Raw genomic sequence first — 25,277 nt, 5'->3', positions numbered from 1 at the left:
CATGGCTTACTGATCCAAACATTTTTTTCAACCTTTTTTGTTTTAAAGTATAAAATGTGTTTTGACAAAGTGCAGTCATTGTTGCTTAGAATGGAGGGCCCGAAAGCTTCCACGATATCACTGAGAAACCAGCAATCAACTGCGCTTCCAACTAAAATTCTAAATCGGTCCTGGCAAAAGCGGACTCAACTTATAGGGCCTCGCAGTTGGACATCCCTGTAGGAAGCGTTGAGTAGGTCAGTGTACTCTGGCGCCGCTGGTCCTGTTTGACTACTTTATTAGTTGGTTTGGAGGTCTTTACAACCGTCCTTGAACCCGCTTGCTAAATAATATCCCTTAATATCCCCAGTCGGTGTACACACCTTCGCCTGCCGCGTTCTGTAGCCTTCCTGACAGTCGCCGTTAGGCCGAGAATGCACTATGAACAACTCAAGTTGCTGCCTAGATTCAAAGGACATGTTCCGGTCAGGCCGAATGAAGACTCCGACCAGCGAGTGTCACAAGCTAGGTAAAATCATGGGAATACCACCTGTGTTGAAGCATCGAACGAAGCGCCTGTTGCTATACATGTGCGCACGATCTTTAAGGCCTGTATCTCCCGCTCAGCACTTTGGGCTCGCACCCCCCGCCGCATTTACATTGGACTGCCGTCTCAATGGATATATGTTTGATCAAGGACGATACCTAGAACTGGGCCCATCTTTCGCATTATGAGCTCGTTCTTTAAAGTGTAATCCAACGGACATTCACCAATGGTTCTGAAGTTATCATACATGAATAGACACTGAGAAAAGGTCCTGTACGCAGAACTGATAAATACGAAAACTAACGAAGACAGTGTGTCTGCTAAGTGCGCGAAGTTTTTATAAGAAAATCAAAATGAATCTTTATATAATAACAATATCTTCGACGGGCATTATGACTGCCATCGATTCTACAGGGTGTTGCGATTAACATACTTTCTTGTAGTTATTATTTGATTTTTACAACTTCACTATGTATTACATGTAGATAAAATATATTTTACGGTTGAGTCTAAACCCATAACCATTATACATGTAATATATAAGCGAAACTTATTATATTTAACCTATTTTATTGACATTATTACTAGAAACAATACTGGCCTAAAGTTGTATATCTAATAGACTTTACTTTCGAACATGCTTTCCTCGTATGTCTGTCATTGATTCGACACTTTCAGTTGATCTTCAGCGGTGAGTACACCAAAGCCATGAATAAGGACTGGCATTCAGGCCACTTCTGCTGTTGGCAGTGCGATGACTCACTTACTGGGCAGCGGTACGTTCTTCGAGACGAGCACCCGTATTGCGTGCGCTGCTATGAACAGGTATTTGCCAATTCCTGCGACGAGTGCTCCAAGCCGATTGGCATTGACTCCAAGGTAAGCACTTTTTTTTATTATATCTGCTCACATCAGATACTAAAAACGCGTTACGCAATTATAAAGACACTATTATCTTTTTAACGAATGATTTGAAAAAAGGATAAAAGAATCTCCTTGCACGTAAAGCATGCATGTATAATATCTTTCTATGCCGACCACAACTTACAAGAACCCATAATTCATTACACAACCCCGTGACTTACATTAAAAATTAACATATCGTTAGTACGACAATACATAGTAAAGTATGACACCAGTTAAATAGACCCTATGGAGTTCAACATATTTGACCCTTGATATCTCATTCTCTAGTTTCAATACACGCCACCATTTTTATTATTTGTCTTAGCAACTTACCAAGCCTCGTACCGTTCCCCGATCTTCATTCGCCTTAATTTCTGCGTTGGTCCGGATGTGTTTGAGGTGGCAGTTCTTTCGATCATACGTCCTTTACGATTCACGACATGCAAGGAGCTATTACGACCCTCGTTACTATGTCAACTCTACAGAATGAATTTGTTGTGTGCCGTTCACCGAGTCGATATCACCTTGGCGACATGGTTACAAAACACCTCCTCGACGCCGACTATTCCGCGGCGTAAAACTGCCTCATTGGTCTTCAATGGGAAGTAAACTAGTAACCATTGAGAGCTGGACGATGCCACGCATTTCCTAGTTCCTCCAAGGCGGTTACCTTAACTGCGGCCTTAAAGAGAACTTAGAGTTACAAGTTATTGAACTGTACGTGCAATTTTGTTTGTACACGGTATAAAGGGGAGCGTTGCAACTAAATGGGCCGCTTCCATTAAATTCAGCTTAAAATATTGGTACGGTGACTCGGACGGATTAACCGTTGGTTGAAAAGGGCGAGGGGTCGGTGGTTGAAACCCTTTCCGCCTACAACACATTTGATTAAGTACAGAAATGTATATAGAACTTGCCTTCTCAAACTATGTAGATGATGGGATCACATATGAAGCACCATTTGTTTAATCCCTAATGCTTTAGCTTAGTAAGTTTATCAGAAATTATTAAGAAGCGCGATCAGTGATATCGAATCGAGTAAACAAATGCAAAAGAGAAGCACAAAATGTACGAATTTTCCACGTAAAGACTACCTTTTCTTTGGGAACTTATTCCTAGTATTACATCTGACACTTAATTGTTCATATACAACTTTTTAGGTAACTCATAATTCAATAGGCACAATTAATTAAAGTACCTGAAATGGTTTTATCCTGTTTTACAGAACAAAGGTCTATGCTAGCGTAACTTAAGCTTGTCGATCACCCCGTGTTCTATCTGCAAGAAACCTTTTATTTCTGCCAACGCTTATACGCGTACGCTATAAACTTCCCGTTTAATATTCAGCGTACGACTAACTCTGCAGGCCCAGCGCCTGCTTGGTTAACTGCTTCCCTCAAGTGCCACATATAGCTGCGTACCTGTGCGTGTACTGATAGCTTAATTTGAAGGATTACGTATTTTTCTCCTCTTTGGCTAAGCACAACAGCGTTAGCAATGACATATTTTGAACAATCCGCTCATAGACAAAAAGACATTTAAAGGCGAGGCTCTCACCGCCTCCGAATCATCTAGCCCTTCAACAGCATCGTCACCATCAGGTCGCCTCTGAATCACCCCCAGTTTCGACGGTGTATAGACGAAAGGAAAGGTTGGAGGTGACGTTAAACTTTTTCAATTTTCCTTGCTCGTGTGCTTTCTTTATGGAGTGTGGATGCCAGTGCTTCCTCCGATGGACGCTGCTGAAACTGTTACAGCACACGTGGAGTACGGAGCACGGTAGACTACACTGAGGGCAGCGGTAGTAGCACACAATAGCTTCGGGTCTATGAAACGGCGAAGCTAAGAGAAAAATTAACGGGTCCCTATAATGGTCACGATACATAAGGCGACTCAGAGGTTTGTTGATTGGTTGCTGACATCGCAGACCGGCAGGGCAATCAATAGCGGATGCTATGGTAGTCGCTCGCCTCGGCGTCGAAGCTCTTATACGTCACCCAGTATTATAAAAAAAAAAAAAAAGAATACTTTAATAGAGAGTCTGGATTGCTAAAGAACTTGTGTGAGCGATTTATTTCCATTCGTGGTTCAGGAGTTGTATATTCAAGTAGTGATACTTATCCTAAAACAAAAAAGGAACGAAAGTGGCTTATAAAATGTTAATAGAGAACGCGAATCTTCCTTTAGTCTATTAACTCACCTATGCAATTTTAGCCAACGATCGACGCTATCCTAGAGTCTGCCTCGTCAACAGATGCCTACAGAATTGAGAAGAAAACTAAATTTCACGCTAAACTGTTTTTAAAACTGTCGAACCTTTATTCGACTAGTTAACTTAGACAATTTGTTGATCGTAGAACTTCACGTGCCAGTAGAAAGCAAGTTTATCTGCGTGGGTATTGAAGGCTCACGTGTTAGCTTACGTCCCGTTTCTATTTATGATAGGTGGCAATTGCAATTATAAGCAATATCAGGTCATATATGGCCACGGGGTCACTGACCCAACCTTATTACAAGTACTTTGGCCAAGTCGGCCATAAGAACTTCAATGAGTTTGACTGAATGGAGCTGGGAGAGTGGCTGTCTATTTGTTCGCGTAATGCACATGGTTCGGACACGACTTCATCCTAGATCTCCTGAATCCTTAGCTGACAGAGCTGCATCGATTCGGTGGTGTTTAGAAATGTTTCTCCAAAACGATCATCAGCTTACACGAAACCCAGGTCTCAAATTCTCTGTCGATTGTGTATTTTTTTTCCATGTAACGTATCTTTTGTAAAACTTGGCGGTGAATGTATCAAAAATAACGCTTAAAAACACTATGACAGAAGTAAACAAACTTGTTAGGAAGAACGCTTTATCGCAGACAAACTCCTCTCCGATTCATTTCAGTAGTTTATTTGCCCTCAACGCACTCTGGTTGCCGGAATTAAGAATCAATTAAAACATAGTATTTCTCGTATGTGAACTCGTATATGAACTCCAATAAGAAACATGCAGCTAGTGATGCCGCAGGCCCTTTATTCGATGCAATATGCATTTTTATTGCCGCACCGAGTTGAAACAACTAGAATCAGCCCAACCAGTCAGTTGTTTAGTCAAGCATGCGTTAGACCCGGGTCGCTAGCTTGAACCTGGAACAATGTTTTCTTAAGGTTTACTTATTTAGCCGGGAAAAACGTAATCACTAATCGTTCGAACTGTTTTACGTAGCAAACGTAATAGACCACTTTATTCTTAGCCTATATACCAAGTCCTCTGTTGCTTTGGGTAATACTTAACAACAACCACTGTCTCAGATGAACCTTCCCTAGTACCTGTGTCGTTCGTTATGGCAGCTAATGCTAAACAATATCTGAAGTAACTAGTTCTAATTTCCGAATAGCTGCCTAAGTCCCGGTGGCCGTCTGAATGTAGAGTGTATCTCGGCGATGATCCAAACTAGTCTATTGTCCATGATCCAGTCATGTAACCGTAGTAATTCACGCAGAATGGTGTATTGTTGTACCGTGACTATTCCGATCGCGTCGTTTGGTTCCTTGCCGAAAAAACAGCTAACTCTTGTCTAGAAAGAAAGCAATGGCCTTCGCTGGGACTCGGAACTGGGCCAAGCTCTCTGTGCGCTTTTCGCATTGATCCATCCCATCACATCTGCTATCACATAGAGCTTGTTTGCTCGTTCGATACTTCAATTTAATTTCAATCTACGGATCTATCTGTTTTTACTCTCGTTTGATGTCTTGACTTTGCGATCGGTGTTCGGATGGTCTACGTCGAACTGTAAAGACACAATGGTACAGACGGCAATAGGCACCTTTTGCCTAAAAAATATCAATTATTATCATCAGCTCATTCGTATTTGGATCGGTTAGATCATCGGAAGAGCCGCTTTTCAGCGAAGAAAAAGCAGCGAGCTGCTTTTTATAATCGAATCATTCTTCAATAGTAAAAATAGCAGTCTGCCAATGCTTTGAGCTCGTCGACATGTGTTTTGTGACGGCACAAATCGGCCCGCTTCACGAACAGCAATAACATGTTTAAATTGAAATCATGCATACTGATAAGTAGTAACGCCTTGGACGAGCTGTTCTAACATCGGTAACGAGTATAACATCTAGATACAAATTATTTATAATAATTCCATTAGTACTCCATTCGTGGGTCCTGTAAATAGGATCTGCGCACACGTAAGCGAATACTTCAACTGCAACCGGTTACGTGGTGGCGTAATATTGCGTAGCAAATGCCTTTGTTCGAAGGTAGGATGGCAGGCCATTTCAGGACTGCCGAAACCATTGACAAACACCGCTCAACAATGACACCGCTCCATTTACAAGCATGGGCCAAAATGATTAACAACTTACCATTGCCAACTAATTACCGCTAGATAGACCTAGCTAAGGCTCCTGCCAGACTTACATACATTCTCATAGTTTCGCGGACCCTTTTCCAGTCAACCAAAATATCGTTGTCAACCGCCACCGACATGAATCTAAGCCAGAATCGATTCTTGGCAGAGGTATCAATCCAGCTAAATAAATCGATTTGTTTCTTCTTTCTCGTCTTCTGTTCTGTGCTTGTTTCGCCTAACGTCTTTGTCGTCTGTCTGTATGCACACCCCGTCGACCAAATCGTCGTGGCTGGGCAGGATCTTTCGTACAAGGAGAAACATTGGCATGAACAGTGCTTCCTTTGCGCCAAGTGCCGGGTGTCGCTAGTTGACAAGCCCTTTGGCTCGAAGGCCGAAAAGGTCTATTGTGCAGGATGCTACGACGCCGCATTTGCCTCTCGCTGCGACGGATGCAGCGAAGTGTTCCGCGCCGGTGAGTATAAGTTCGAGAAAAGTTAATTAGATTATTTTAGGATAACGTGAAACTAACTGATTAGTGTGCGGATCTGTTTGCAAGAGTTAATGGGGCTGACTCTGGTAGAAGCGAGCTTTTTTTATTTTCTATTTGCATAGACAGTTGAATTATAATGAAGCAGGTAAGCTTCCGCAAACTTTTCGAACTTCAGTAGAATTGCTAGTCACACGGGTAAATATGTAGAACTGATGGAAAGCTGGAGTGTTTACGCGATTGCTATTTTCGGGTAGCTAGTCTATCGAGGAGCGTGTCTAAATAATGTCCCGAATGGCCTCTAACTCCACGGCTAACAAACAAATAGGCAGACAGTTCGAAATTAGAAATTATTCATTGCGTTAACTCGCCTTGCCGTACGCAGTGGTGTTTACTGGTCATTGATTTCTCACAAACCTACATATCGTTCAGTACAAATATTCTTTCTTGTTAAGTGGCAAAATTCGGCATGGACGGACCTAAAAAACTACCCAATACAACCATAGTCACACGTTGTACTATGTAGTTTACTAAGAATATACACCGGGTTGGATGTTACCCAAATCAAACCCGAGAATTGCACCAATATATTTAGCGATGTAATATGTCAAACCAACAATCAATGGAAACTGTCATTCAAAGACTGCAACCAAAAAATTAACTTATTTCTACGGGCAAAAAACAATGTCAGATTTGGATACGCGATGTATATTCACTTACATCAGTTAGCTCCCTAAGACTGTACAGGTTTAACAGTGCAGGGAACAAGAAAAACGCGCGTAACACAAAGCTACTTGAAAAAAATACCTACCACCTTGAATGTTCAGTTCGAACGAAGGGTTTTCAGCCTGCAGCTGCGAATGGAACCATGATTGGAGCCCAGCTCCAAGACGCAGCTGCTTCACTAGCCAGGTGCGAGTATCAGATACGATAGACGTAGCTCACTGAAGTTATCGTCAAGATGCTATTGTTGTATTGTATGACATTGGAATGACTGGCACACTGCAGTGTTTGATTGACTAAGGAAAACTGGTCTGCCATCTTGTTTGTAAGACAGCCAGAACGTCCAGAAGTTCGGAGACAATCATGATATGTTCTCACAGTTTACCAAAAAAACTGGCCAGCAAACTTTCGATAATAGGCTATATGGACAAACAACGTATTGCCATTCGTTTTCATTTCAAACCGATGCTATCTACGTTCAATCGTGTGATTTTTGCCGACATAGATAGCTTTATTTTCGATGAGAAAATAAACTTTCATCGACGATGAATCTCCTTTTCTCGAAAATCAAGCTTCAAACCCTCAGATACTGCGAACGGCTATATCCGATGGCGCATTAAACTCGATGCTCTAAGGCACTTGGACTCGTTCAGTTGAATATATTCATTATACCTCGCGACAAAACGATTGTCGTCTTCCGCTATTGTAAAATAGATCGTCAACAATTACCCGCTATCAGTCTGCCTATCGTCACCCCCACTGTCATTTTTAGCTATTGGCTGCATAGCCGAATGGGACCTGCCGTATGCAAAGCAATGCTGGCTAGATATTCCGATCAGGTGCCGCTCAAGGGATCCACTGATTCAGTTTGTGGCTTGCGGAAACCATTGAGACACTCACTAGTAAAGATGAAGTGGGTCTGAACTGACGGAAGCTAACACGGGCCACGATGCCGCCAAGCTGAAACGGGGTCATTCAGCCCGCGGCATTCCTTCACTCTGGTCAGAATCTTCCTTATTGGTCTGACTAGCATACGGCGCACGCGCTGTCTGTTAAGCGGCTAAACGCAACGTTAACGGATTGGAAGACCTATCAACTAGACGACAACGGCGAGCTTAATTGGTTCGTAACAACCCTCAACGTGAAGTCTAGCTGGAGCCAATTATAAGGTTATGAACCAAGAGTAACGCATTTGACGATATAAATATCTTCGTTAAACAAAAAAAAAGTAAGAGTAACGAGAAAAGCGTGAGTAGTATTCGCGCAGAGGCTGTTAGAGATATCGATTCTGCCGCTCAGTTGAATGGCGGCCCCTTTTAATTTCCTCATTCAAATTCGCCTATTATTCTAATTTCAAGAGAGATATAATACACTCCAAGGCAGCTCAGATATAATTTTGTCTAGTGTTGGTTTGGCGTCGTCGCTCGCCCAGCGTCCATGCTGCGAAATAAAGCCAGCAAGCAAGCAGGATGGAACGCTATTCCCCTGCTAGCGTATTTGTCCAAAGTATTATCTAATAAGACAATGGTACATCTGAAAATCGCTACTTACTAATCTGTAGCGTGTACGGTTGTCAAATATTCTTACTGCGCTGGAGGCCTAAGATGAATTCAACCATTTAAAAGCAGCTCGTGTTATGATTTTTCCCTGAATTTACCTATCAATCATTCGCCGCGATGGTGCTCAAGGAAAAGGCTACTTCAGCATATAGTTGTATTACATAAAGCGCTGACGTGCTCTTGATCTTGTACAAAGGTTTAGTACAGAAACCACACGGGATTATTTACCCGCTTGAAGGTATGATTGGCTTCCAGTAACCTCATGCTGCGGGCTTACCAGATTCTAAGTCCGTCGAGTCGGGACCATGACGAACTATTTGGACGTCGGCAGTAAAAGTGATAGAAAGTTCACGTCCTATGTTATTTAATGGAGCGATCTCTTTTCATAAGGGCACACGTCCCTCGTCTGACAGATCTCCCCTACAACAGTGATCATGAATCAGTCGGGAACGCAGGAGCTAAAGCGGCTGAAAACGACCTGTTGAACACTCATTAGAAATATGTGATATAGTCGCTGATACGAAAAAGCCAACCAACGGCCGCTAGTCCTGCTTGGCGAAGAATCCGGCGTCCGGTGAGCGACAAGGACGCTACGTTCCCATGGTCCGACGTGAGGCGGAGATCCTTAAATATGCCACAAAATGCAAAGTGTGATGAAAGTTACACATATCGATGTGTAGCTTGCAGATTGTAGTCTAGGCACGGCCGATGCAGTGACATATCAGAGAACCATTTTGCATGTAAAAGACATGGTACAATCCTAATATGCTGCATTAGCGTTGAACTTTCTAGACGCCATAGGTAAGCGAACGTCTTGTCGACTAATATAGCATTTCATTGAACATAGATGTCGGACGTCCATTATAAACTGGGTTTTTGAAGAATCACGATGTTATATTTTCTTCCAAGAAAATCCAACTGCGAGTCCGGAGATACTGTATCTCAGCAAACTCTAACACACATATATATATGATGTCCGTTAATTTGATGACGCTAAGATTGATATCGATGCTTTTCCGCCGACGCCTTTCCGCCAGGAATAACAGCCTCTTTCTTCATGTAAAAACATCATTTCCTGGACCGTTTCCGAAGTAAAAGCGTCTGTTTTTGCTGTACCATTATGATCTTCACCTTAGCCTTCAACGCATATTTATCCAAAAGATGTGCAGTTGCTGACAATGATGCTGGGTGCAAGCCTTCTAAATCTGGCAGGCCGAAGCCATTCGTTGTATCTTTAGGCTATACTGTGCTGTTTTTCTCCCGCCTTCTCTCTTGTCTATACAAAACGGCGTACCTTCGATAATGAATCTACTTCAATGGGGCTTTTGATGAAGACCCCTTCCTGTTTCGCTCCCATGTTAGGATCTATTCGTTCAAGTCCCTGAATGCCATTTCTGTTAGCGAGTCATTCGTGACTTTTATGAAGTGAAGGTCTTTTAAGGGGAATTTCGGACGAGTCCGCAAGGTCTTGCAAGGAGGCTCAATGAGGAAGACCATCATTTCTTCCATTGTTGTTCGAATTCGTTTATTCCACTTATTGAATTCTTTTACACGTTCATATCTCTTAGCGGCCTCTCTCATATATATACACATCTATGCTATAGTCTATGGATGATGGATTAGAGGCCTAGATAGTCAGGGCCATAGATCGAACCAGATGGCTGCAAAAGAAACATGGCAAGAACGAAAAAGGTTTCTGTCAATATATTTTTCACCGTTTTTCGATTTTTTCCTTAGAGGCCTTAGAAGAACTGCCAATGCTGGCTTAAGATAAGTACCGGACACTGCTGTATGGACCACAGCCTATGGCTAGTATTGTGTGGCACATAGGTCCTTCGGCAATTGTCCCTTAGAAAAGACCTCGATGGTTATCAAGAACGATAAAAGAACTAACGTACTACCTCATGATAACAGCTCGACCATGGTTTACGTTCCTCTCTACTTCGCGATACCGCTACAACTATATGTACTGATTAAAAAGTGAATGATACTTGAGCATTCCTAGAATTTCATTTGAAAACTTAAGGCGGAACTGTTCACGTTTAAGAACTATTGAGGGATGAAACAATGATGCATTGTTGATCAAGTTCAAATCTATACATAACGGTAGGCTTGGATGTTGGCTGAAAATAAATTATTCGTCAGCGATTCGAATAGGGCAGTTACAAGTATACTTAATATTATACATACCTCGCATTAAGGACAAATGGTGCAAATACTTGGTCGGACAACCTAACCGATAAAATTGAACATGTATGCTAATTATATGCGTAGTGATAAATCCCATAGTCTAGTTCTAAGATGCCGGGTTAGTCCACCGAATATCAGGTACTGATGAGAGCGGTTAGCGAGATCCCGCGATCGTAAGAGACCCCTACGTACTTCAATGGACTCCACATTATTTATGAATCCCGCACCCAGTTTTCTCAGCTTCAGAACCATTATATGTAAAAGCAATGGTTGCACGTATCGGTACATCCTTCTTTTTTTTTCTTTCGAAAGCTGCGTCTCCTAACTTGAAATTCGGAGACTCTGGTTGCGAACCACTAAATCACAGTATTGGACAATGATTGTGGATTTTTTTGCCCCGCTACTTAATGCCATCCGTCGGGGTTCTTCAGTACGGGGCCGAGTTTCTAGCTTGAATGAACGCGATTAAATTTCGTTTATCTACCGCCAGAGTTGAAATGTGGGCTCAGCTGCAGTTTCCGATTCCCACTGCCCTGGGACGTTGTATAAGCTTGTCCTCGGCTGTGTAGGAATCCCGTTTCCGACGATTGGCAATCCTGATTACTTCCGGGTCGGAAGGAAAGGGCGCTCAGAGCTAAGCCGCAGGTCCTTCTGGGATACAGGACTGGAGGCAGCTAATGGCTTTGGTAGTGACAAGAGCACGCTCTCAGAGATAACCAGCAAACCAAACTTCCCTTTCCACTTTACACTGACAGAATCTGCTCCTCTAGGGGACCTTGGACCTAACAGTGTGAGACCGAATCGTCCTCACACTGAAATAAACGTACCTCACTGGGCGCGTATGGCCTGTTAGGCACGAGAGGCAAAGGCCTTATGGAGACTCTACCTAAATGCGTGCGCGTGTACAGAGTAATGAGTCACCAACTCCATACGCATACGCTTTGTTCCTGAATTAGTTTTACCTTGCGTTGTCTGCTTAGTTTTGTAGCACTTCATTATGCCGTGCCTCCCGGAGCGATTTCCAACTGTCGTGACAGCCGAGCTGACTTAGTGTGTGGGGCATTGGAAGTCACGTCGAAGGTTGTGGAGCTATAGAGGACAAAAACATTGGTTCTGTATACCTATCAGCGCTTGAATAGGGCGTAAACAAAACAGTATATGTGAATCACATCTACGCTGTGATTATGCCCTGGGTTAACTAGCTCGTACGATTATCGCGTAAATTTGACACATAATGAGCTCACTACCTTTTAAAAAATTTTAATATATAGTGTGGACAACTGTGAAAGATGAGCAGCATATGTCATGGTGGTTCTTGTACATGTTAGCAAACGTTGATTGAACCACAGGCCGGTATACTAATGGCTTAAGATTAAAGGATATTTTTTTGTATTAATATTCAAAGTTCGCGACCTTTCAAACACCGGGCTGAAACACGTATCGGACTAAGGTTTAAATCTCCAGCTTAGAGCACAAGTAGTCTTGTTAAAAAATCCACTAAATTCTTTATAACACCAGGTTTGCTGCCAAAGTCTGAGGTTTTAATGCTTATCCGTGACCCTACTCGCAACAGAGCAAGACCGCTTAGCAGACACGTTCATTCCGTATTGAAACCGAAAATAGATTCAACATATCCAACGGTCTGTGCATTTCTATGTACACCGCCTTGTATGGCCATTGCTTCCAAGGTATCCCATGTTCTGGTACACCACATCTGTGTTACGAAAGCAGAACGAATTGCCTGATCCCTCCTCTTGTAATTACACTAAGGGTTTCTGCGAAACCAGCCCTTTCTTTCTTTCCTACGTGCCCCTTCTCAACAGAATTCTGGTTGTGGCCTGCCCATAGCTGATCAGAGGTACATACGCGCGGTGGTTTCTGCTTTACTATACGCAATACGGAGGGTAGTATTGTTATCTAATTCTGCTTAGCTTTTAGTTGACGACGTCTGCATCCATCCGTTCTCGTAATCTTTGCATCTTACCATAAGGTAACGGCTATTTGCGCGTGTTATTTTTATGCCGCACGTGCAGTTCTATGTGTACATACTCACACGCACGTACGCATACATCCATATTAATGTGTGTAAAACGTATCAACTGATAGTAAATGAAATGGCTGACCACAAAGCCGCCTGCCCTTAGTTTACATGTACACATACCGTCGTGAACGTAATCTATTCTCATAGGATGTACACGACCCGTATACGTGTACTCACGTATTTCATGCACAGGAGTCCTACTTACTCTTATACATCACAACTACCCCGCTTAACGTGCCATAGGTTTCAGTCTCCACAAACCCTAAAACTAACCACAATCACTCCCCCCACATAGCTCGTATATATTAATCGAGCTTAGCCTACTTCAATTTGTACAGTCTTCGTGGCCAGAACATAGCCAAAGCAACGGCAGGAGTTTTTCGCAACCGTACCATTCTGCCTTACTCTGAAGCAGCTATGTCTCTTGTTTAGTCTCTATTTAGGTGGATAGATTATATGGTTTCTCTGATGTTGATGCTGGTGACCTACTCTGCTCCCGCACTCTGCAGCGGCAGAGGTAAGTCTCGTAACTAGGTCCCAGCGTTATTCTGTCGTCGCGCCATATCACGGGGCTCAGCGACAACGGGGGATAGCAAGAAGTTCTTAACTGCCTACGATGAGCCGATGGTAGCAAGTTGTTATAAGTCGGTCTGTCGGCTTGGCAACCTACCGTGGACCATGAAATAACAGAAAGAGAAAGAGCATACTGTAAGGAAATGGAGAAGTCATCTGTAAACATGAGCGGATTGATAGAGGTTGAGTAATGGCTATCGTAAAGTGAACTGCCGCTAGTTAACTAGCTACTGGCTCTGCTTATGTATACCGAGGTATTTTCTCGGTGCTAGTGGTAGTTGTGGTCGTGCTGATGCGTCGTCATTGCTGCCGCCGTCATTGGTCTTACGTAAAAACTGCAGAACCCCGCTAAATTCTGCAACTTCCTTTCACCCTCTTTTATCATCATCAGCCTCACCATCATCATCCGTTGGGCATCAACCGAACTCTAAGCGACTGCGCCTATCGTCACGTGGGGGGCATGTATGGGGTATGCGGTATAGTATACCGCATACCCCATACATGGGAGTACAACGTCGGTAGGGCACAACAGGATAGGTCCAAGTTTTTCTGGGCCGCTAGCAAAAGCACCCCTGCATCTTTCGCGTGAGAGCCCTCTCTCAAAACGCGCCCTTTCCATTTACACTTAGCCGGGCAGCCTGGCCGATGTGGCCCCGTTCGCACTGTTCGACAGCCTTTGGCGCGCAAACGCTCAGCGGGGAATTGGCGCTGCTGCATCCGTTACGGTTCCCGACAGACGCTGCGCGACCTGTGGCCGTCAGGGAAAGTTCTACGTAGTTCAATATAACGTGACACCGCGGAGAGTCACGGCTAACAACGTGCCTTTCAACGGTGTACTGTCCGTGATGCACAGTGATGTGACAGGACATAAAGCATGAGGTTATTCGCTTGTGTTTTACGATTCGTAAAGCGCCAATTGTAACTGTGTAAATGAGACAGAGGCTTCCGGAACCTCCAGAAGGCCAATACTATATAAAAAAACAGTGTAAGCAATAAGGAATCGAAACGTTTTGAGCTACCTACGAAAAGGAAGAGCTCGTTGACAAAAAAAAAAACACTGAAAGAGCAACACCCTAAAAACTACAGTTTGATTTGTATAGCATCTGTTGATAATGTGCATGTGGTGGGTGCATATGTGTGTGCCAGTATGCCTGGAGCGCCAAACGAAACCGACCTGAACACATCTGGTACACCGTTACTGGTAGGAGACGGTAGCAGCCTGTCTGATCACTGCATTTCTAATTTAGGCAGGGCGCCATCGAATCCAATAGGCCAAGTCGGGCAAATCAGCGACCCCGTTATTCTATTTTGGGTCAGCAAACGTGAAACGGGCCGGTGCGCCTAATGCGTGCGTCGCTACAGAACATACAGCGGGCAAAAAGTAGAAGCTGTCAGTCTGAGTTAACCATCGTCGTTCGGCTCACACTCCACATGAGCGTGAGATACGCATGAAACCACCGGCGCATCAACGCCACCATCAGCAATAACAACGAAAACTTAAACAATTTGAGCCAAGGCCCAAACCGCTAGCTTTTGCTCGAGGCCGGCTGAAGGCCAAGAGTTGGCCTAATATCTACTAGGCGCTAATGAACAGTCAAAAAAGAAAACCTAGTAGACTTGAATAGGTGAGGTATAAGCAGAAAAAAAACGGCGTAGGGTGATTGCTTCGGATCTGAGTACGCAAAGGTGTACGCTTACAGGAAGGCAGGTAAAGGTCTGCTGATGTTGATCCGTTAAGGAAGCAACCCGATTTTCTACTTGTGTATATCCTCTCTGTATTGATAAGGTTAAAAACATAATACTAGCCAATAGATATAGTGAAATTTCAAAGTCAGCGATTGCAACTGTGATAAACGAACGGAATATGTAGCAGGGACATATTGAATCCTTGCCTCCTGACTGATTAGCAGCAATTAAAATACATTATCGTGAAATTTTCGCTTCCACGAATCAATCCGTAGATATTGCCAACGACACAATGCGTTTTTGGAGCGACTATTTGCCAGCACTTTGGCGTGAAGAGGGTACGTAACAAATCTCTAATTTAATAATTCCTTTTGCCTGTTGTTACAGAACATTGTACCTATTTTACTTTGGATAGGTACATATTGATTTTCAAAAATTTAACCATATTTTAACTATGACCTAACCGAAACAGTTGTCCTTAAAAGCCATGAGATAATTAATTTTCTATTACGTATAGAGCAAGCATAATTTAATCACAGCTGTGATTGAGCATTACGCATGTTTTCAACTTACTCCAGTGTTACGTAGTTTAAGTTGGTTAACGTTTGATGATCTACAATATTACAACTGAGGCTTTTAAGGTTTCATTTAACGCTAATTCACAAGCTTCTTGTTGGGCAGCGACAAATATTGTTTGATATCATATAGTTATGCCCGATGGCATCTAGGCATAGGTGTTTGTAAGCCAAACTAGCCTCAAACGCCTGACATGCTTGAAAGTAGCTCCGCGTCGGCGCTGATTAAGGGTTCAACGACACCTTGGTTTCGCTTGAAATTAAAAGATGATGACTCGCAGACAGCTGTTCTGTCTCGTCTAGGCCTGCTAAGCGTATGTCTTTCAATCAGGTCGTTTTTTTTGTACAAAACGGAACGTATTCAGACATATATATATGTCATCCTTATAGCTTCCTAAGGGCATGGTAAAGTTCATGTGTACTTGTGTCAAAATAAATGTGACCCATTAAGATGTAAAAAGGTAATTTATATGTTAATGTATATATACTGGTAAGTTCATTTTTGTCCCGACTGCGGCTCTCACAGGAAACGTATGCTTGCAGTAGAACAATCGTCAATGTTTTTAGCACAATTTTTCCCAGTTACAGAGACGAAATGATGCCCACTTCTAGTTATGCCGTTATCCTTGTACGGTATTGCTACGTTATCTCTATCCTATATCATTTAATGCCCCCTTTACGAAATAGCTTCGTACAGTTGTAACGAGTTACGATCATTTCGGTCGACAACATGGCCGCCTTCCCCCTGTGCGCATTGCGCAAACCACGACTCGTCAAAACGACTCCCTGTGACAGTTTCTTCCCATGCGTTCGAACGGCCCGTAATAAGTCCTGTTTAACGGTCAGATTTGACAGTGAGATTACATGGAATAATACGATATCTGCGCACGTTACGGTACGCACTCAGCCTCGCGTTTACTACAGTTTCCGCTGTTGTGCTCAAACCGTAAACGTCGAACCATTAAACGGAAATAGAGGCGTCTGCGTTGACATATCAACGTTTATTGGCTAACTTGCCAAGTCGTCAGACAGTTTTTGCTCTGAAAAGCCACCTATCTGAACGGGTGTATGAATGGACGGACGAAACAGCGGCGAGTGAAGTCCACCGCTGTCTTATAAGATCACTTGTCTGGTCACATTTATCTGTTAGATACCCATCTTACGTGTATGCTCAATGCAAATATTGGTGGTGTAAATCTACGCGCTTGTGCCTCATCCGAGCATCGATTTCTGTGAAGAACTACCCTAACTGTTTCACTTTAATAGAGGTATTAGTAAAAGGACGGCGTAGTCTAGATAGCTAAAGCTTTTCGTTTTGAGAGCGTTGTTAGTGTAGCTATAAACTAGCAAGCGAATCTCAGCGAGATGCTAGCAACTAGAAAATTATGTCATAAGAAGTTAAGATGAAATAAGGACCTAGGTCTGTTGCCAAACTCCCGATGAGCCTGACAAGATTCATCTTACCGTAAAAATTATAACCACAGGCGTTATAATGTGAAAAAAAAGGAGCCGGACAATGAACAGGGGCGTGATTCTCTGTAGTGAGATTCAACCTGAGAATCGATGCAATGTGAGAGTTCTTATTTAGGCCAAGCACGACAAGATATTACTTGATTACCCATAGTAGAAGCTGCTGTAAGCACAGATTTTGATTTCTTCATGTTGGCAGCAAAAGCAAGCGAAGGTAAGTCTTATTTAAAGAGATCAGCATTTGTAATGAGGTAAGAAAATTTGATCTACTAGTTTATTCAATTCACAAGCTTCATATCAGAAGAAGGTAACTATCTTCATGAAGAATTGTTTCTTCGGGCTGCTTGGCTTTTCCCGACGCGACGCTGACTTAACCACTTATCAAATTCACTATAAAGTTACGTAACCACTGCAATTGTTGTGTACACAAATGAATCTATCTAAAATAGTGTAAGTTATTAATGTAGCGTAATGCATTATCGCTGTCGAGATACGTCCAGCTAATAAGTAATAGTTCTCTAAAGTAATACGTTTTGCCGTCCTAGATAAGGCCAAGCTGTTAATTACATTTCAATTTTGATAACTATTTAAAGCGCCTTGAATATCTATTACCCCCATCACTGCTACTACGCTGGCTGTTTATCCTCTATCAAACTAAATCAACTTCTCAGGACGCTGGACTACGAGATGTTAGGCCGAGATTGTTAATTCGCAGCTGATAGATCGTTTATTATGCCAAGTTTCCTCTCACTAATTAAAGGTTTTTCTTTTTCTTTTTTTTTTTGAATTAGACTGATCCAACGTGTTCGATTTCAGATCCGCAAAACAACGATAGACAGTCATATTAAATCGGTTAGCAATCAGAAATTAGGACATGTATTATGGATCAGTGTGTTCCATACAGAAACTAACCGTTCAGAAAAATGTTGTCTTATCGAAACAACAGCCTATTTGTAAATGGCTGTGAAGATGATAAAATTATATTATATCCCGATCGAGTCGTTTGCTACATTCAAGAGCTTGTACTAATTGCGGAATTCAATATATAATAAAAATACATGTGAGGGGTGCGGTATTTCAGCCGTTCGCAACTTAAGCAAAGTTTTTTTTTTTTTTTTTCTTAGATGCTCGTTGAATTGACATTTATGTCAGACAGTTCCGTACAAACGATTCAACTGCTGCTTAGTAACTGCAATCAACGAGAGGAACTATGTTTCTGAAATGATTTTCAAGTCTATTGGTTACTTGTAACGCCCCTTTATCCATACCTTCCGGGAACTATTGGAAGGCTATTTTGATGTGCTTGTATCCGTGATGCCGCTACTCTGACCTGTTCAGGAAGCCGGGAGGAAACAAAGTGTCCAACGTACCCCTGATTAAGCGGCGTCTAGGCGGCGTTTGCTTAAGCAGGTCAGTAACTCTTCGTGAGTAGTGATGCGGATCAGGTGTCGTAGCGGAACGTTCGCTCGTGTTCCGAAAAAAGTCATCATGATCCATTCACTCTCGTTATTGAAACGAACTTATCTACTACAGCCCTATGAAAAGCATAATCAGAATTTTAGACGCCTCTGACAGACCGCTGGGAAGATGATCCACATCGACGGGCTATGAACCAGATATCAGTTCTGACCTATGAATATGCAATTTTCAAGACTCAGTTAACAGATGATATATTTAATATTGGGCATGAGTAAGCATACAGCCTCCATACGCTCCGAGTCACGTACAAATCCTAGTTCAAATCTAACGCCCGTTCTACTCGCTCCTTACCAAATTATCTCTAGATGTACATTTAGCAGTTTCATATAGACCAAGTTTTTTTAGTAGTGTATTATTCATCATGCCAAATGTCGGGCCTTAAGGATGATCCCGCTTTCGTACTATTACGTTTATAATTCAGCCCCTTCAAATCTTTTATCTTGTCTAACCCACCTGTGCACCCTGTATCAGTGGCTGGCTCGACGGATACACGATTCTAGACCATTTCTTCGACCAGTTCGACGGAACATTTGTACCACTCGTGGTTCAGTACCCCCGGAAGCCCCACGAAAGCAGTTGAGCCAGACAACGCACCACATCCATTCGACTTGACGCGCTCGCTGCTTTTACGTTTTGCGTCCGTATTCCCAACTTGTTACTGCAGACAAATGCTTGCTTCAGCAGTGGCAAAATGATATTCGGCCGTTACTTAGGCCACGTTGTTAAAATCATACGTTTTTGCTGCCTCGCGAACTCTTGCCGCTTGCACGATAAGTGTTAATATAACGATAAGTAGGACCACGTCCCAGGTGAACAGGGATCTCATACTACCAGCAATGTCCGCGATTCCGGTAAACAGTGAACATGTAGACTTTTGGGAACTGTCATCCCCCGTCCAAAGCCAATATAGGAAGGGAGAACATGTATTAAACAGGAGTAACGCGTCAACATTTTTTGTCACATATCCCATTAGGGATAACATAGGAAGATCTCCGGAAAATGTTTTCACTTACAGGAAAGCTGACAATCCGGTACTATTTGAACCAATCGGCAGAAACAAATAAGGCTGGTATGCAAAGCAAAGAGCAATTCGTATATAAATGGCGTCCTTATTATTATTAACGACGTTTTGACCATAGCAGCAAAATGTCTGGGTTGAGGTTATAGCTGTCTGACGTGAGAACTATTGAGGTTACGAGAGAGCAGAAAGGACACGTTATCAGAAGGCAGCTAGCCAGCAAAATTAGCTGGATCGATCGAAGCAAAATTAACTGTAACAATAAAAAAAAAAAAGCCTAAATTAGGGCGGCCCTCCCAGGCGATAGGGACATTGCCTGAACGCACGAATAGAAACTGAGTCTAACACGCTTGGACGTTGGCCGTATGCGACATGATTACATAGAGAATAACAATGGATAATAATTGCATTATTACGTTTGATAAAAGCGAGCTTGAAAGTTGTAGTGTCCACGGAGTGTCTCAATATCAAACATTGGCGCTAGTGTTTTATCTAACAACAGCAATCAAAGGTGGATTTATATACATAAATGACCCAAGACAGCGCAGTACTCATCGCAGATCCCAGAACGATGTTACAGAGTTATTTGTTGTTATATTGTTGAAGTGCGAAAGAGCCTTTTCATGCGACTGCCTTATGTGTTTATACTAGCGCCAATGCTTGAGCCTACTCTCTTTTCTCCTAACATTCGTTGACTTTATATCCGTTGGAAAAAGGGAAATTGAAATGTTCTATTATGCACTGCCTTATCATATGCCTATATTACCCTAGTTTGGTTGTCCTTATTTCTTTGAAAGGATTAATTGTATTCACGTAGCAGCACCCCAACGGTGGCAAGCGCCCGTTTGCCACCGTTAGGGTACTGCTAGGGAAACAGTCTACCAAGAAAAGACATTTCTCTTTCTAAACGTACATCCTATCAGTTACTGTTCAATGCCCAATGACCACCTGCTGCTGTCATTTTCCACTTACACACGGTTGGTGGCAAAAATGGCGTCTCGAAGCACTGCTTCACCTGTTTTGCTACACAGAGCGCCACTTTACATAGTGATCTACTATTACCCGAATACGTGTGCGCCATGAGCAGCCCCCATTCTGCCTAAAGTTAAGCGCTTGTATTCCGTTGGCAGCGCATGATAGCGCTGGCCTTACTATCCGCCGACATCGCAAACTTCAATGGTACCAACGCTATGACCAATCCAATCCGGTCCAGTCTAGACGGCCTAGTCCTTGAAATCTACCCGCAGTACGAGTAACCTAGAGCCTAAATACAAACTCTGAATGCGGGCGGTGTTGCAGAGGTGACCTTTGCATAGTATTGGTTATGCAATATACTTTATGCTCATATGTCAGACACATATCAGAACACGGACGAAGAGATCTGAAGCGAGATGTCTTTGGCAAAGTATTCGTTGGAGGCCTATTTACCAGACTATCTAATCACATCCAAACTGTGTTGTTATAGTATAGATTCGTAAATTGGGGTCGCACTCCAAAGACTCTATTAGTAACGTCTAAGAAAGCAACCAGTAGTTATCAACGTTAGTTTGTGCCGACCCTAAATAAACTAAAGTATTTGAATGAAGATCTTATCATACAGTCACTTAGAATGTTGCAGTGGGTCGCACGTTCACCTAGCTCAGTTAATGACACGGTAAAAGGTTACATTTATTATGATTCTGTTGGATTACAAACAGAATAGGACCTTTAGAGTGTGATCCAATGCAGCAATTTATTTAGAATGGTCACTTAAAGAAGGTTATGGTTAACAATTCTATAATTATCTAAGGCATATAAATGGTAACGAGATTAAGCAATTTAGAACTAGCGCACTCGAATTATATCGCTGATATCACATTATATCTTTTCTATGAACTTGTTTCAGTTTTTTTTTTCTTTGTTTCACCGCGGAGTCTCTCTATTCACTAGACATCCGGCATTCTAAGCGCATCTAGAGCACAGAACTGGGCCTACACTTTTCCACTTCTTATGTTCTAACTACAATAAAAAAACGCGATAGACATTAATTCCATATATCTGTTTTACTGTCGACTTGAGCAATAGCCCCGTCAAAGACATCGTAGTGGTCAGCGAGAAATCAACAGAAATCATCAAAGCTAAGAAATTACCTTCGTTGGCTAAACGGCATTCTCATAAATCGGCATTAGAAAAGAGAAAAAATAAGCACAACGGGCATGCAAAAAACGCCTTTGAAAATTTCCATAAACTATGCTAGTAACTCTTTAGGGTGCCTCAAGTCAAGGCATCTGATGCGACCAGCTACGCCTATATATGGCCCCCTATCTTCTTTCCTCGCACCCTTCCATTTGTCATGGTTTCATTTTACATGTCGTGAAATTTCTTTGTAACTAATGTACAAAAAAAAAAAAAAAAAGATAAAGACGCAAGACAAACAAGATTGATGGTCTCAGTTTCGAGTTTCGAAGCCTTTTCCTCGACAACGCCAACGATGGCGGTGGATAGACAGTTGATGGACAACCCTCAGGTTCCGTCGGGAAAAACTGGGGAAAATGATGATGATGAAAATATAAACGACAAGAAGTTTTACTATATCCACAACTGGCAGTAGTGCTATCGGTATCGAGGGATTATCGTCTGCTGATTCTGTGCGGAGACGAGGTCCGAGGTCACTTAATCATTGGTCAGTCAGATCATTGACTCAGTGATGTCCGCTAAGCTAAGGAACAGATCCTGGCATAGGCACACGGTTCGTTTCGTGCTGAGGGCCAGCCGTGCGTCTGAGGCATGCCTAACGGTGATCCCGGGCGTAGAATTCAAAACATAGAGAAATTAAGGAATGGATATTCTTTAGTGCCGCGAGGATCGCGAATTTTCGGAACGTCTTTTGCACACTGCTATTGGAAGACCGGAGTAGTCAAAAACTGACGGGCTCCGACTGTGATTGACTAATGGATGATGGTTATAGCCCCTGCGGCCATCGATTCAATGTCCCGATCCCGCTGAGGGCATCGTGGTTGGTTTAAAGTTTCGAAGCTTATTGTGCACGAAGCGGAAGGTTCTTTGATTGTTGCAGGTCTGTTGGGGAGAGCGACACCTATTGGGGTGAGGGAATTGGGAAACGACACGGTTTACACATGCAGTCTAATGCTTGGATCGACAATCACGCTTGTAAAATATATTATAATGTACTAGAGATCAGCGTTACCCCGCTGGGCCAACAAAAGGTGGATAGTTTCGTCTGTGGAGTTAGATTTTCGACTGTTTACACTAAATCCAACATTTTGACTGGTGTAAAAAGCTGCTTTATAAGAATATTTGCTCTTACTGCGGTCAACAAACCTAGGAGGGCCATATCTGTCGACCGCTAAGCATCTAAGAATAGCTCGTTCTGTTCAAGAAAGAAGAACAAAACTGAGCCCTATGCGCATAGTAAAACGTTATATAGTCTCTTTCAGGTCAAATATACGGCAAATATATGTACTTACGTGTATCAAAAGCGGTTAAATTAATACAGTAGCAGACGCATATCGTTAAAAAGAACTAATTAAAACCTAATAAGCTATAGGTCGCGTCCATGAAGTCCTAGCCTCAGCTACCTAAACTGGCCTTTGGCCCTTCAAATATCAGTCGAAGAAGTAATCGAGCCAATATCCTCAAGCCTTTATTAATATATTTATTTAGTCAATCATTGTAAAGCATGTCGTTAGCGGGGTCAAAAAGAATTTAGCCAGAAGTTCAATTGTCAAAGCCATCACCGCGACGCGATGGCTATTGTTCGGCGACCCTTACTGGTATTACAAGAAATTAGTGGAAACGTAGCTTATACGGGACATTTTGATTAAAGGCAACACTCACTCCCTCCCGTATCATTTTATGCTCGATTTTAGACATGTCTAAATGATCTGCATCTGGCAGAAGCGTGTTCGTCTGATATCTGGGTATGACCGATTGCATTCATCCATCTGACAACGTGACGTGTTACGTCCTCACATGTTGCCAATCCGTATAGGCAGCTTATAATTCTGCGCCTGTCGTTAATATCATAAGGCCATAATGTATATGGATATATGAAATCGATGAAAATTACCTACATTCACATTCATTATTGCATAAATAGACGTGCTGTACGTTTCGTTTTACCCTGTTACGTGCAGATAGTATCACCTGACAAGCGATATGGCTTCGTTTACGACACATTGGTACGCCCGGCTGTATAAGCATTGTCACCAATATATATATATATATATATATATACATACATGTATAGGCTTGTCGCTTTTTTACTAAGCTCGCTCCCATTTCAAAAATTCACCATTGTCGTCCTCTAATCTGAGTGAAAGCCAATACACGCGCTCCGATCACTCCCAAGCGTCAAATTGGGTCTTATTTTCGATTCACTGAGGGGAGTTACGAAAGTATTGGCTGACGTTTTTCTCAGATCGCACGATCGGACATCCTGCTGCTCATAACAAATCCGACCATCTGTAGTGCTCCCTAATCAAGGTTGCCCAGATATCGTTTTTTTCGATACTAGCAAAATCGACTTTGCCAAGAAGGTGCGAGGTAAGTGTAATCTCTAGCGCTTGCCAACGATGCACAGGGGACCCTAAATACATGACACTAATACTGCGTTCTAGAAAAAGAACACTTGTAAAGAAATTCAATGGTGGAGATATTGATGGCTCGATTGTACCAAGATTTAACTACTACTTAGACATTGTCCTATTTTTCTAAGGTAGCGACTTTACTTCGCAATAAAGGCTCGGTGTAAACTGAAGTGTCAACCAAGAATTATGACGTGAACATCAATTCATTCTGATATGGGCTACGTATTTCTGCTTGAATTGGAATATCAGCATGGCGCTGATGCGTTATCATTGAATCGAAACAAAACGGCGCTTACGATACAGTCGAACCACACTAGCGGTACCAACGACTTTCGTGCCATAGAATTTGAACCCCGTATTGATTCTTTGAGAAAAAAAAACTATGTTGATAAGTTATGTTGACGTAACATTCGACAGTGATATTGATTTATACATAGTGTACTACGCAAAGCACAGTGCTTTGCCCTTAGTTAAAGCAGAAACAGCTGCTGCTATTTCAGGCCATTACTGGATGTTATGACTTTATTGATTTGTTCAAAATAAGTCCAAATGACAGCAAGCTTTTGATTGTACGAAAAACTACCTGAAAAAGCCTGTGTCTGCGCCTCCCAGATAAAAGGATAGAGCCTCTGTCAACAACAGTTGCTTGAAGGTTCTTCTGAACTTTTAGAGGTCAGGCTTGTGCGTGGACGAAGGCGATAGCACTTGTAGTGAATTAACTATACAATGGTGCTCTGGCTAGAGTTAAAATTAGTTCTGAAGAAAAGTAATACGGCAACAGCAGTAGCGCTAAAAAAATATGGAGTGGAGTATGCCATCTATAGAATCGGTTTTTGTTGAGGTCCCCATTACTTCGGGAAGTGTTGTTCCTCTCCCAAACAACGGCGATGCGCTCAATAGAGGCTAATTCATTACTGATGAATCTGTATTTCAAGTTACTATTAGATCCAGCTATTGGCCGCACATGTACTACGGGGAGACAAGACAAATGTAAAAGCAGCTATGCTACATTAGCTGAGACATTCTAGCTGTCTAAGCTGAGCTACATTCTGAGAAGTAGCAACTTTTTTCTGAGATGATCTGATTGTCTTAGCTCGCTCTACA

General features: G+C 42.5%; 1 protein-coding gene across 6 annotated transcripts in view; it reads left to right on the top strand.

The window, feature by feature from the left end:
- The window catches only part of Lmpt (four and a half LIM domains protein limpet), a 66,103-nt gene that overhangs the window by 31,609 nt on the left and 9,217 nt on the right, over positions 1 to 25,277 (top strand). For all 6 annotated transcript variants that reach the window (XM_086973018.1, XM_022852704.2, XM_022852707.2 and 3 more), the window contains 2 exons: positions 1,205 to 1,405; positions 6,081 to 6,255. In XM_086973018.1, coding sequence (XP_086829144.1) covers positions 1,205 to 1,405; positions 6,081 to 6,255 — 376 coding nt within the window. The remainder of the gene's footprint in view (positions 1 to 1,204; positions 1,406 to 6,080; positions 6,256 to 25,277) is intronic.

The sequence above is a fragment of the Varroa jacobsoni genome, unplaced genomic scaffold, assembly GCF_002532875.2.
Source record: "Varroa jacobsoni isolate VJ856 unplaced genomic scaffold, vjacob_1.0 contig00932, whole genome shotgun sequence".
Lineage (NCBI taxonomy): Eukaryota > Metazoa > Arthropoda > Arachnida > Mesostigmata > Varroidae > Varroa > Varroa jacobsoni.
This window is presented reverse-complemented; position numbering and strand designations above follow the sequence as displayed.